General features: G+C 45.1%; 1 protein-coding gene across 1 annotated transcript in view; it reads right to left on the bottom strand.

Moving 5' to 3' along the window:
• Positions 1–920: 920 nt before the first annotated feature.
• The window catches only part of BNC1 (basonuclin zinc finger protein 1), a 30,153-nt gene continuing 17,700 nt past the window's right edge, over positions 921–13,373 (bottom strand). Inside the window, exons 2-5 of the mRNA XM_061181736.1 lie at positions 10,975–11,074; positions 9,673–9,908; positions 5,830–7,676; positions 921–1,605 (exon numbers count right to left, since the gene is read on the bottom strand). Coding sequence (XP_061037719.1) covers positions 921–1,605; positions 5,830–7,676; positions 9,673–9,908; positions 10,975–11,074 — 2,868 coding nt within the window. The remainder of the gene's footprint in view (positions 1,606–5,829; positions 7,677–9,672; positions 9,909–10,974; positions 11,075–13,373) is intronic.

Below are 13,373 nucleotides of genomic sequence, written 5' to 3'. Positions count from 1 at the left end.
GCATTTGTTCCACAGGGGATCTAAATGAACAGATGCCGAAGGTCACCAAACGAAAATGGGCAGTGGTTTTGCAGTTCAGGTTGTCACTCGTTCTGCTTTTGAGCAGAGACCCAGTGGTCACACTGTGACATGTCTGCACTCACCACAAACACTCACATAATATAAACACAAATTAAATATTAGCAAACTTATTTTAAATTAAATTGAAGACCGCTATTTTTAAGTGCATGAAGTATTTCCCCCTAGCTTCTTAATGCGTGTTACAGAGCGAGAACTAACATCTTGGGTAACATTCGTGTTCCTACGTATTAGAGGCCAACGTGCTTCCTTTGAGAACTCCCTGGAGTAACACATGAGATCTTCAGGGGGAAAAAAGGCAATTCTCCAATCTACATGGAGGGATAGTCTCAAATAGTCATTTTCCCAAACTCCAGTTTGGATTTCAGACTCATTAAAGCAGGAACTCAAAAATGTGATCTTTGGGAGTGGCTCCCAAAGACGGGAGTGTCACCTGTGGTGACAGTCTGTGTCCCAGGACACTCGACTGACCCTTACTACTACAAGCCTCACTTCAAGCTGCCCCCAGGTCCTGGGCCCCTGCTGTCAACCTGCAGACCTGGAGCTCTCCCAGGGAATGTGTAAACAAATCTGGGGAAAACCACATCTCTGCAAGTTTTTGTTATGTCAGTGGTAAACCTCCTGGGCTAAGAAAAATAATAGGAAACGCCACCCCAATGACAACTTCTCACAAGGCTTGTCTTCTGCTCATCCTGCTGTAGAAGACTATGAAGTCAACTCAAATATTCTTTGCCTCGCTTGCCCCAAATGGTAACTAAACAGAGTTAGAAACTTTTCTTTGGACTACCTTATTCCTGAATTACGACAAATGCTTATCTGAGCAAACGTGGTCCACTACCTTGTTACTGGAGGTGACTTGGAGAGGAGGCTAGGCTTTTGTGCAGGTTGGGATTCTGGCTGTGTCTGTTTCGACTTCGAACAGACGAGAACATGGTGTTGCAGCCCGGGACTTTGCACTTGTGGAGCTGGCGGAGGTGCACAGTTTTGTAGTGAGCCCTGAAGGTCCCTTTATTACTGTACGTCTTTTGGCAGAGGTGACATGTTATGGGCAGCCCAGACGGCAGGCCGGCAAGGCTCTGGTCGGCCTTCTCCATCAGGACGCAGATGGGATAGTCATCCTCCCTGGGGACCAGGCTCGCCCCTTCACAGTTGCCATCACTGTCCTCCATGAGCACGGTGCCTTCCTCGCTTGCCCCGTCTGAGTCCCAGGAGGAATGGCTGCTACTCTCCGATTTCATGCTCGAGGTAGTACTCAAATCCAGGATGGTGCCCTCGCTTGGCGGACCGGAGGTGTAGCTCTCCAGGCCAGCGCTGTGGACTTGGGCTACTGGGTAAACCAGGCTGCCCATCCGACTCGTTCCCTTGAAGATGACAGATGTCGGGGAGGCTTGCTGTGTGAAAGCCACGTCCTGATAGGCCTCCTTAGCCATATCTTTCAACAAGTAAGCTGCACGGAAATGGTCTTCATTGCTCTCCAACACTTCTTGAGTCAACACTTTTTGGTGGAGGTTTAAGTTTGAACTGTGTCTACGAGAGTGAAAAGATGGTTAGCAATGGGTTGGGCTATTGTTTCTGTTGTGTTAAAGACAGCCTTCATTCTGAGTACAGACACTAGGCAGATACCAGGAAAGCTTGTGGCATGAGAGAAGTGATACAGTGCGTGTGTGGTGGACACTGCCCACTGCCGTTCACCGCTTGTCACAAGTTAGCATTTGACCAGAAAGGTCAACAGAATATGTAGTTCTCTTCAATTTCCACAATCTGATTGACACATAAGTTCTTGTACCTCATCTTTAGAGAATGGCTAGACTACTTCAGTTAGGCCAGTTCAACTGGGACACTGAAACCAGGAGATCCCAGAAGAAAACTGGTCACAAACAATAAGGAACTAAGCAGAGGACTTTATTTCAATGAAACCAGGAAATATTATCTTCTAGAGCTGCACTGTCCAGTATGACAGCTACTCATAAGTGTATGAGCACCTGAAAGGTGGCTAGTGTCATATATTGAAATGATAATATTTTGGATGGGCTGAGTGAAATAAAATATGTTACTAACACTTACTTCACTTGTTTCTTTTTACTTTTTTAATGTGGCTACCAGAAAATTTAAAATTTCCTATGTGGCTTGCATGGTGGTCTAGAGCATTTGCATACACATCCCCACGCAAGTTCTACAGGTGTGAAAATCTGATTGGCTAGAAATTGTATGTGTGTGCATGAGTGTGGGGGGTGTGTGTGCACATGTGCGTGTGCTAAATTTAGTTCATATTTGCAACATTTCACTATATACCAGACAGAAAACTTGCAAAGGCAGCACTGTAAGTACACTGCCAATCATCTACCCAATGATTACTCCTAAAGGGCAGATAATGAGTATCCATTATGACACATGCCTTTTACTCATAAGGTATCATTTGGATGTAACTTGTCAATCAACGTCGGCCTTGCTCGGAGATCCCCTAACTATTGATGAGCAAAAACACCCCTTACCAGAGGGTACAATCTTAAAGGTGATTGGAGAATTATTCCAAACAGGGAAAATACCTCCCCCAACACAGATCAGAATGCATGCCAGGGTCAAATTGGGAAAAACACCCTCACCTAAATAACAAGGAATCAAATTCTCTCTTCTAAATCTCCAAAGACATATGGGAGGGGTGTTACTCATAAAATGTATCAAATTATACATTCTTTTCTTGGGACATAATCAGAATTATACTCCCAGATCACCCACTTTGCAAGCAGCTCTTCTCAACTGCAACTCTGCCCTGTGATTATGTCAGCACCCTGGGTTGAAGGGGCAGGTATGTCTCAGCAGAAAACCAGACATTAGATTGACATACAGGTTCCAGTATACACAAGTGGTCAAAAAAAAGTCTGACAAACACATTTACTGGAACACCTTGCACAGAAAGGTCCCTGATGCAACAAAGCAAACCTCTGGGCCCTTTGCTCAACTCCTGAGGATCCCATGAACACCAAGAGCTAACATGTGGGCAGTCCTCTCTCCTCCTTAACCATCCTCAGAGGGTTAGATGCACTTTCCAAGGTGCCATGTACCCTGAGACCAGTGAGTACCACAGCTGCAAAAACCCTGTGGACCACGTGCCAGGCTTTCTGCTTCCGGGACTAATGCTGTGCCTACTGCCCAGGTCTGCATTTCTTCCCTCCAACCTCTACACCTCCCCCTCCAACTCTTCCCTCCCGTTTTTAACTATTTAGATTAGCTGAGACCAGTGGTTTTCAAATTGCGGCCTGGGTACCCCTAGTGGTCCCTGAGATCCTTTCAGGATGTCCCTCAAGTCAGACTCCTTTCATGATGATACTAAGACATTATTTTCCCTTTTCAGGCTCATTCTCTCACTAGTGTAGAGTGGAGCTTTCCAGAGGCTATGTGACATGTGATATTGCAACAGATTGAATGCAGAAGCTGGTATGAGAACCCAGTCGTCTTCTACCGGACCAGACATTAAAGATATTTGCAAAATGTAAAACAAAGCCACTTCTCACTAAGTTTTTGATCCAGAAAATGTAGTTATTTTTCATAAAAATGTAATGGTAACATATAATAGGTTTATTAAGTGATGTGATACATATTTTTTCAATTTTAATTTCTAATACAGTAAATATTGATAGATATAAACCCAAATAGACAGAAGTTCTTGAGGGTCTTGAGGTTTTAAGAATTTGTAAAGGGGCTGTGAGACCAAAACTTCTGCAAGCTGCTGGATTAGACAGAACTCCTCTGGGAAACCATCCCTAACTTCTCAGAGTTTGGTTAGGCGCCCTCCCACGTGCCCGTAACACAATACCCCCGCTTCTAGCAGCCACCACCTTCAGCTGTAATCACCTGCTTACTGCTCTGTCTTCCCCACTGGCCTTCTTGGGCAGGGACTGTGTCTAGAACACCTAACACAGAAGGTTAATAACTATTTGTTGGCTAAATAAGTATCCACAGTGCTGTCCTCGTCCCTTGGTGATGGGTCCTAGGAACTGCTGTTGGCAGTAGCAGTGGCTTGAAGGGAGGAAGTCAGTTATCCTTACAGCCATGCAATTCTCATCTCTGACTCAGAAAAATGGTGGTGGGCCCGGGACTGCTCACAAAGTCCTGTTTAAAATGGTATCATTTAAATCACAGATTCTAGGGAAAATGCAGTCCAAGTTCTAGACTACTAGAATTAGTGGTTTACATTTAGAACGAAAGATGTTTTCCTGTGGTGGGGCAGGAGGCTTGCATCACAAATAGGTCCCAAAATAAGAAAATGTTAAATATATGAAAAATAAATATAAATAGTATCGTAAATTCAATATGCCTTCTAATTTAGTAGACAATGTAGGTCAGAATAGTATCATAAATATCAAGGATAACCTGATCGATACGACTATCTCTTCTTTATAATGACAGCTTATTCATGAATGAACATCCCTCTTGGAGGGTAGAGGAGGGGCACTGGCTCACTAATTTTGGTATCTTGGTGGTTTGGTGCAACATCCAGCAACAGAAACAGGAATTTTAACTAATATCACCCCTGCTCTATCCTCTCTGCTCAAGACAATGTGTGTGTTCTTAGGAGCCCTGTCCAGGAATGTGTGTGGGAGTCTATACATTTTCACCCTCTTAATAAATTAGGTGCTACAACTTGGACTGAGGCAATGGTGGTGTTGAACTGTTAGAAGTCAAGCTTGTTCGAGCGAATGTAACATTTTAACATTCTGTGAACCATTTAGCATCCATAATGCTGCATTTCATCAGAGAGCTGGTTCTCTCCTTAAAGCCTCCTGAGGTCATCTTTTGGTAAGCTTCCTCTTCCCTTTATAGGCTGGGGAGGAAGGCGACCTGAAGAGTGGTTATGCGACTCAAGTTCATTAAGAAAAGCACAAGTAAGATAGTAACGCCAGTGCTGTGTCCCCAGAGTGATGAGAGATACTCTATACCCGGGCACTCTGTACAAACAGTCTGACTCTGTGTGGTGGGGTCATGAAAACCCGGCACTGAAAGTCTTCTCATCTTTGAACCACACATCACAGACACTGAAATAACCTGTTAATTGCCTTTACTCTTTGATATCTTAGTATTTCAAAAATCTTCAATCAGGCAGTTATTCTTCCTTTCAAAAATAGTGGTTAAATAGAAATCGGAGAAAACGTTTCATTCTGTGGACTTGATAGTGTGAAATGAAAATCAGACAAGTTTTGGGGAGCTACAATCCTAACTTTAAAAGCTCCCCCGCTTCCTCCCTCTCTAATGTGTGAACTAGTTCATGATGCCTTATCCCAAACCCTTGGGGCCAGATGTTTCTGAATCCAGAATTTCTCAGGCTTTAAAAAGGCAGAATGATGCATATACTGTCATATCATGGCAATGCCCCCATAATAAATCCATTCACATTTCTGTATGGAATATATATTTAAAAAATCCACACAAAGGGAGATTTAAAAAGATTAAAATAGCCTCACATCATTTCAGGTCAGGTTTTGTGGCTAAATGAGTTTAAATTCTGGAATTGAAAATCCAGGAAATCTGGATCTATAGAACACTGTTTCTCAATCTGTGGTCCCTGGAATAGCATCAGTGTCCCCTGGGAACTTAGCAATGCAAACTCTCACATCTCGTCCCAGACCAACTGAAGCAGAAGTTCTAGGGGGAGGGCTCAGAAGTCTGTTTTAACAACCCTCCACGTGACTCAGATGCATGCTAAAGTTTAAGAACCACTGCCTTGGAAGAAATGATTGCCACCAGACGTCTTACCTGTCTCTGCTCCTGCGGGAAGGGAATGTGGCCTTACAGCCCTCCATCGTGCACGTGTGCGTTTCTTTGGCATGCATGTTCTTGTGATGCATTTTCACACCGCAAGCGTTTTTAAAGGTCTTCTTGCAGATGTCACACTGGAAGCGATTTTCCTCCTTCGGCCTCGCTAATGCGTGCTGACCTGAGTGCTCCAGCTCTCTGGAATCTTCAAAACAAGGAAAAGCCATCCCCCGGCTGGACAAAGCACTGAGGAGGCCCCCAGCCAGCAGGCGCTGCTGCAGTTTGACATAGTCAGGAAAAGGGACACAGGGCTCCAGCCCGGGGGTGAGGTGAGGTTCACGGCCACCATCCTCCCCGTCCCGTGGCACCACGGTCAGCACTGACTTCTGCTCAGTCTCCCTCTCTGAGTTGTATGTGGCCTGCTCGGGGGTTTGGCGGATGGCTCCGCTGGACTCGATTGCCGGTTTGAGATGGCAGGGCCTCTCTCCTTCAGGACCAGGCTTCCCTAAGCTTCCCAATGGGGCTCTGTCTGACCGGGGGCTGCAGCCCTCCAGCTCGTCTTCACTGACCACCCGCAGGGGCATGTCTTCATCTGAGCTGAGAGTGTGCCTCTTCTCATCCGCTATCTCCACAGCCTCCTTCTCTATTTTGATGGGCATACTTGACTTCCGCGATTTCTTCTTGGGCAGGGCATCGAATGGCATTTCGTTGGAAACCAGTTGTTCCGGGATTGAAGAGGACAGCAGAGGGAGGGAAGGTAGCATCCCAGGTGTGTTTGCTAGCTCAGCCGGGGTGGCCGGACTGCGGTAGAAAGGAAGGACCGGCTGGACTGTCTTCAGGTTGGGAAAAAGCACTCCATTTTGGCCGATGCTTGGGAAGGCTGGCTGGCTCCTGGAATCCTCCCCTGAACCAGTGTAGCCAGGGAGAGGCCGACAGTCTGGAGAAGTCACCCTGAAACCCGGGCGCTTATAGCTCTCAGAGGCAGCCAGGTTCAGGCTGTTCCTCAGGTCTTTGTCCCTGTTGTTTCTGTTCATTGGCATGTGCAGCCGGGGGTTGGGGTTGGCGCTGTGGCGGTTCCGGCTCCTCAGGGAGCTGAACACCATGTTACAGCCTTCGATGGTGCACTTATGCTTGATCTTCAGGTGGACGGCGTTGTAGTGGATTTTGAGGGTGCCTTTGTCGTAGAAGGTCTTCTCACACGCTGTGCAGAACACCCGGCCCTTCTTTGTGCCGAGGCTGTTCCTCTCAGACTTCACTTTGCCCTCTGGGGACAACTGTGTCCTTTCAAGCTTTGTGATGATGTTGTATGAGCTGGAGTCACTTAAATGGGCGCTGTCTTCCTTTTTAGTAACAGGACCTGGACAGTTTAGACACTGCTCTTTTTCAACCTGAAATGGGGTGGAACTGGAAGTTAAGAAGCTGCTGTTGGGGAAGGGTCCATGGATTTCCTGTTTGGGGTCCTGACTTTGGTCCTGACCCTGCTCCAGCACATATGGTTCGGGCACTGACCCTATCAGTGCGGGAGGCACAGGGTTGAAGAACTGGAAGGGCAGCATGAAGGTCATGTTGTTTATGAGGTTCTCAAAGGGGTGTATACTGCCGGGGTTTCCTTTGTCTACAGAAGGGGGGAGGCTGCCACTCCGGTGGCTGCAGCTCTCGATGAAAGCCCTGATATCTACGTTCGCCGTGGAGGGCGGGATGATGATGGACTGCTCTTCTTTCTCTTGAATTGCCATGAGCTCAACGATAGACTTGGTCTCTCCAAAACGAAGGAACTGCTGCAAGGTGGCCACCTCTTCCTCACTGGTCATGATGCTCCAGTGATCCAACACCTTTCCTGATGCATCCTAAACCCAAACCAGAATTAAAACAGGCAATTAATTTACTATTCCTTACCCTTTTCTCTAAGAAAGGAACCATGTATGTGGTCAGGGCGTCCACCAGCACCACAGGGCACTTTTGTACATATTAGAAAAAGACACCCCTGTGAGCACAAGGCTTGATGAGTTCAGCCCTCGCTCACCCCACTGTCCTAGGACAGAAACTCTGTGCAGAAAATAAACTGCACAAATGTAAGCAGTGGTCCAGAAGAGAGAAATAAAATTATATCACTCAAGCCTAAGGGAAGTTTGGTGATTATTTTCCATCTTATTTCAAACCAATTGGTTGTCTTGCATCAGGCATAATTTTCCTCCACTAAAATTAAAATATGTATCATTTGAACAATAGTAACTTCTTTATCTAAAGAGTACAGATGAGGCAATCAGGCCTAGATATAGTTCAAGTATTTATTCGCTGCAAGTTTAATAATCTTTCCCAAGCAACTAACATTGAAAAACAAATGAACCTGTATTGATCTATTGCCTATGTTCACAAAGCAGAGCTGTAATTACACTGGTGTGTTGGAGATCTTTCAAACTCTAGCAAGGCCTAACTTTTCCCAAAACTACAATAAATATTTTATCACAGAACATGTATTTGATGGCCTACTGAGATTTTTCACAGTGCATGTAAGAGTTTTGAAGATGATGAGGAATGTAACATCATAAATTTTTCATGCACTAGAGGTTCAAGGTAATTGATTCCATATTTTTAATCCTAACACTAGAAAGCAAGATTATTAGGATCATTAAATATTGATCTATGTCATAATGTAAGATCATAATGCTGCTCTACATAAAAGGTGGTTTCTAGCCTGCTGGGGGTCCTGCACTCGAGGTGAGCAAACATGTTTCCAGAGGAAGACTGGAGGCATTGTCAGAGTTCGAAAGAAGTGGGTTCAAATTCTCAGTCTGCTGCATACAAGTTGAGTGACTTCAGAAAGATTTAGAAGCACTCAGTCTCTGGTTTTCTAACTGGAAAATGGGAATAATCTACCTACCTTGTGAGATTACTGGATGAGGGTCTAAGTCAATAAATGGTTGTTATTAGTGTTTGTTTCAGGGTTATGGCCCAGCTGAGTTAGACTGAAGTGTATGTTAGTCTTGGAAATAACATTCATCTGCCCATTTCGTTGAAATTTTTATCAAAGTTAGCTGACATTTTCTAGCGTAGTGACAAGGAAGAAAATGCTGTAGCTGTTTCATATGTCAGAGAAATGATATAATTCACACCAGGGAATATGTTCTTTGCTGTCGAAACACCTTGATAGCCTCTCTGGATAGGAAGCATAAGGCCTACCCCCCACAGTATGGTACAGAAAGAGAGGTAAAACTACTCTGCAAAGGAAAGAGATGAGAGAAGGGACGAAAGGCATGGAATGATGGAGAGACGTAGAGAAAATGCGAGGAGGCCAAAAGGAACTGGGGAGGCAGAGAGAGAATGAGCCAGAGCATGCACACAGAAATATCACAAGGTGATGGAACCTGGGAATGAAAATTAGCAGTAGGATGGATGGCAGAGGGCTTTAAAGAACAGGAAGGTGTGGCATGAAATTGTAACTGTTTGCTGTGCCCTTCTGCAATGTAAGTTCCCTTCCTCAACCCCAAACTCTCAGTAAAATCTGAAACATGATGTCTTGTCAGTAAATACTTTGAGGATAATAAAAGAAACGGAGGCAGCACCAAGGAAGGGGCAAATGGCTGACTGTGGAAGAGCTGGCTGAGTGAAACCCAAATCAGAGAATATGTAATGCTCCCGCATCCTGAAGTCTCACAGATACCTTAAGGAAAGGCACTGGATTTCACCCAGAACATGAGGTAGGGCTTAAGCCATTAGAAATAACTATGAAAGGGAAGGATGACTACCAATGGCTGTAGCACTGTAGGCAACTGGGTTACATCAGTTCCATGGACACGAGCTTTGGAAGACATTCTAGGAGAACAGTGCCCATGGTCCCCATACCTGCAGCACGTATCCACGGATGTAATCCTGGAGGGTCCAGTCCAAGGCACGGAGGATCTGGAGGACCTCATCTTGCTTCAACACACTGAAGAGCCGGTCCAGTAGGATTTTCAGGCGAACAGGGATGGCCTGGGTCCCATACAGCATGAGGCTGCTAATATCAAACACCACGTTGGACTGGACAATCTCCACCTGGCTTGTTGGATACACGGGGGGAATCCTTAGCTTACTTAGAGCTGAAAAAGTGAATTGAAGAAATATCGTTTTTCAAGATTCTACTTTTAAGAGAAACACTGCACAGAAGTAGGTTAGCGCTAACTCTCAGTTATTTGTTCCAGTAGAAAAACCACAAATATGCAAACAATTAATAATCTTAATAGCTATCTGGCTCCAAATTATTCTCAGGAACTTCTAAAATAAAATGGACTAGTCTGAGAGGCTTCTTTTCTCCCTTTCCTGTGGCATGCCTAAGGAGTAAAACAGCCGCAAGTAGGGACCGTGCACAGAAAACGGGTAAAAACGAAGGCGGCAGGTGCATAACCAAGAGGATGGAAAACCAGGAAGCATGGGGTCTGGGGAAGAACCTGGACTTGGAAATCCAACAGATCTGGGTTTGAGCCCTGGTCTGCCACTATCTAGTTGTTGGGCTGGGCAAGTTAAGCCACTGAACTCCACTGCTGTCCAATGCAACAGTCATCAGTCACATATGGCTGTTCAAATTTAGATTTAAATTAATTAACATTAAATAAAACTAAAAATTCAGTTCACCAGTTACGCTAGTCACATTTCAAGTACTTGTAGCCACATGTGGCTAGTGTAGGGCTGTCAGGTATAGCAAATAAAAATACAAATAAAAATTAAACTTGAATATACATTTCAGATAAAAAATGAATAAGTGGTATACACTTAAACCAAAAATATTCATTGGGATATACTTAGGCTAAAAAATTATGTATAGTTTAACCGAAATTCAAATTCAACTGAGCATTCTGTTCTTCCACCTAGCAACCCTGGGTTAGAGGCTACTATATTAGACAGCACAGAACATTTCTACTGTTGCAGAACGACAGCCCTGAAGCACCATTTTCTACATCTTTAGAAGGGGGTTGATAAACACTTATCATATAGAGTTGTTAAGATTCAAAGAGATAACATATATAAAGATCTTAGGCTGTTACCTGGCACATAGCAGTAACTTACAAATGTTAGCTGTCATTCTTAGATATTAAATCTGTTCCTGAATAACTGTAAGTTATTTAAAGGGTACACTAAAGGCCAAGAGAGGGGGCAAAATAAAGTTACCATGGGCCACCCATCCATGTCTGCACTGCTCACACTGACGGTGGTTTATTTTCCCTGGTTTGAAGCTTTGGCAACTACAGTTCAGAGTACAGCCGATGGCCTGCAGAAGAGAACACAGGGATACCTGGCATGTTAGTGTGGCGTGGAACACACATCACATTTACATAACAAAACACACTCCTCCACTGAGCAACGTCCTTTGAGTGATGTGTGCCCACTCTATGCCAGGCCCAGACCTGTACAGTGTATCCTGGAAAGAGGAGAAGCTGGCCCCAGACCTGGAGATGGTGAACATGCTACACAGATATTCTGCATGCGAGAATGGGCTAAAATCCCGGAACTCTTTATAAGAAAGGATTACAGGGCTTCCCTGGTGGTGCAGTGGTTGAGAATCTGCCTGCTAATGCAGGGGACATGGGTTCGAGCCCTGGTCTGGGAAGATCCCACGTGCCGCGGAGCAACTGGGCCCATGAGCCACAACTACTGAGCCTGCGCGTCTGGAGCCTGTGCTCCGCAACAAGAGAGGCCACGATGGTGAGAGGCCCATGCACTGCGATGAAGAGTGGCCCCCACTTGCTGCAACTAGAGAAAGCCCTCGCACAGAAACGAAGACCCAACACAGCCAAAAATAAATATATAAATAAATTAATTAATTAAAAAAAAAAAAAAGGAAAGGATTACAGGTGGGAAGGAAACATCTTGCTTGTTATTAAGGACACAGAAAGGGTGAAGAAGAGTCACATTCTCACTAAATCTCTAAGTTGACCAGAACAGCAACCCTGAAAGGTATACACGGGCTACCCTGACACAAGTAAATAGGAGAGCAATCAGAACTGACAGTAACACACGTGTGTAATTCGTTACCCCCCAAAACGAGGCAGAGGCTGAATATCAAGATAGATTTGAGGACATGCAATGGCTGACCACACTGACGATGATTCCCCGACTCCGCTCACTGGACTGTGTGACTGACAGACGCACACAGGCTGGACAAGCCCTGCATCGATGCCCAGGTGCAGGTCGAAGTGTCGGGTGTGGTGTGGGGGTGTGGAGTGTGCAAACACACAACTGAAATTGAAACTAGAGATGTACGTGACAACAAAGTTCTAGTATTAAGAACAAAGCTTCACATGTATTTTTAAGATGAATTTCTCAAAAGGGAATAGAGGCCTGAGGAACATAATCTATTATTAAAGAGAAAAAGCTCTCACAGGAGCTCTGTCAGTGAGATTCCTGGGAAGCGCCGCTATGTGGAATCTGTATGATTCAAGAGAGCTTTGACACTGGGGAGTGTCTCTGTGTTTGGAGGGGATGAAAGAGCCCTACGACTATGGGTTTAAACCCTCCATGTGACAATTAAGGGACTATGTGGCCTTGGGTGGGGACAGGGAAGGGGAGAATCTGGCCTAGGACACTTTAAGGAGTATATAACTAGTCTTCACTTAAAAATCAGTTGCTGGTGGGATTGTAAAATGGTGCAGCCACTTTGGAAAACAGTCTGGCTGATTCTCACAAACACAGTTACTATATGACCAAGCAATTCCACTCCTAGGTATAAGCCCAAGAGAACTGAAGACATATGTCCACGCAAAACTTGTACCCGAACTTTAAAATCAGCATTATTTATATTAGCCCCGAAGTGGAAACAACCTCAATATTGATCAGCTGATGAATGGATAAACAAAATGTGTTATGTCCATACAATGGGATATCACTAGGCAATAAGAAAGAATGAAGTACTGATACCTGCTAAAACATGGGTGAACTCTGAAAATATTATGCTAATGAAAGAAGCCAAGTACAAAAAGTCACAGGTGGAATGATTCCATTTATGTGAAATGTCAAGAACAGGCCAATCCATAGAGGCACAAAGCAGACTAGTGGTTACCGGGGTCGTGGGGAGCAGGTAGGGATGAGGAGGGACTGCTAATGGGTGGTAGTGGGGGGAAAGGGTTATCTTTTTTGTTTGTTTTCATCTTTTATTAAAAATTAATTAATTAATTTATTTATTTATTTTTGGCCGTGTTGGGTCTTTGTTTCTGTGGGCGGGCTTTCTCTAGTTGCAGCCAGCGGGGGCTACTCTTTGTTGCAGTGCGTGGGCTTCTCACTACGGTGGCTTCTCTTGTTGCAGAGCGTGGGCTCTAGGCGCACGGGCTTCAGTAGTTGTGGCACGCGGGCTCAGTAGTCGTGGCTCGTGGGCTCAGTAGTCGTGGCTTGTGGGCTCTAGAGCGCAGGCTCAGTAGCTGTGGCACACGGGCTTAGTTGCTCCGCGGCACATGGGATCTTCCCGGACCAGGGATCAAACCCGTGTCCCCTGCATTGGCAGGCGGATTCTTAACCACTGCGCCACCAGGGAAGTCCTGTTTTCATCGTTTTTTAAAAACAGCTTTAAGTTGAGA

This window comes from Eubalaena glacialis, chromosome 2 (genome assembly GCF_028564815.1).
Source record: "Eubalaena glacialis isolate mEubGla1 chromosome 2, mEubGla1.1.hap2.+ XY, whole genome shotgun sequence".
NCBI lineage: Eukaryota > Metazoa > Chordata > Mammalia > Artiodactyla > Balaenidae > Eubalaena > Eubalaena glacialis.
Note: the sequence above shows the minus strand (reverse complement) of the source record. Positions and strands in the feature narration are given on the sequence as shown.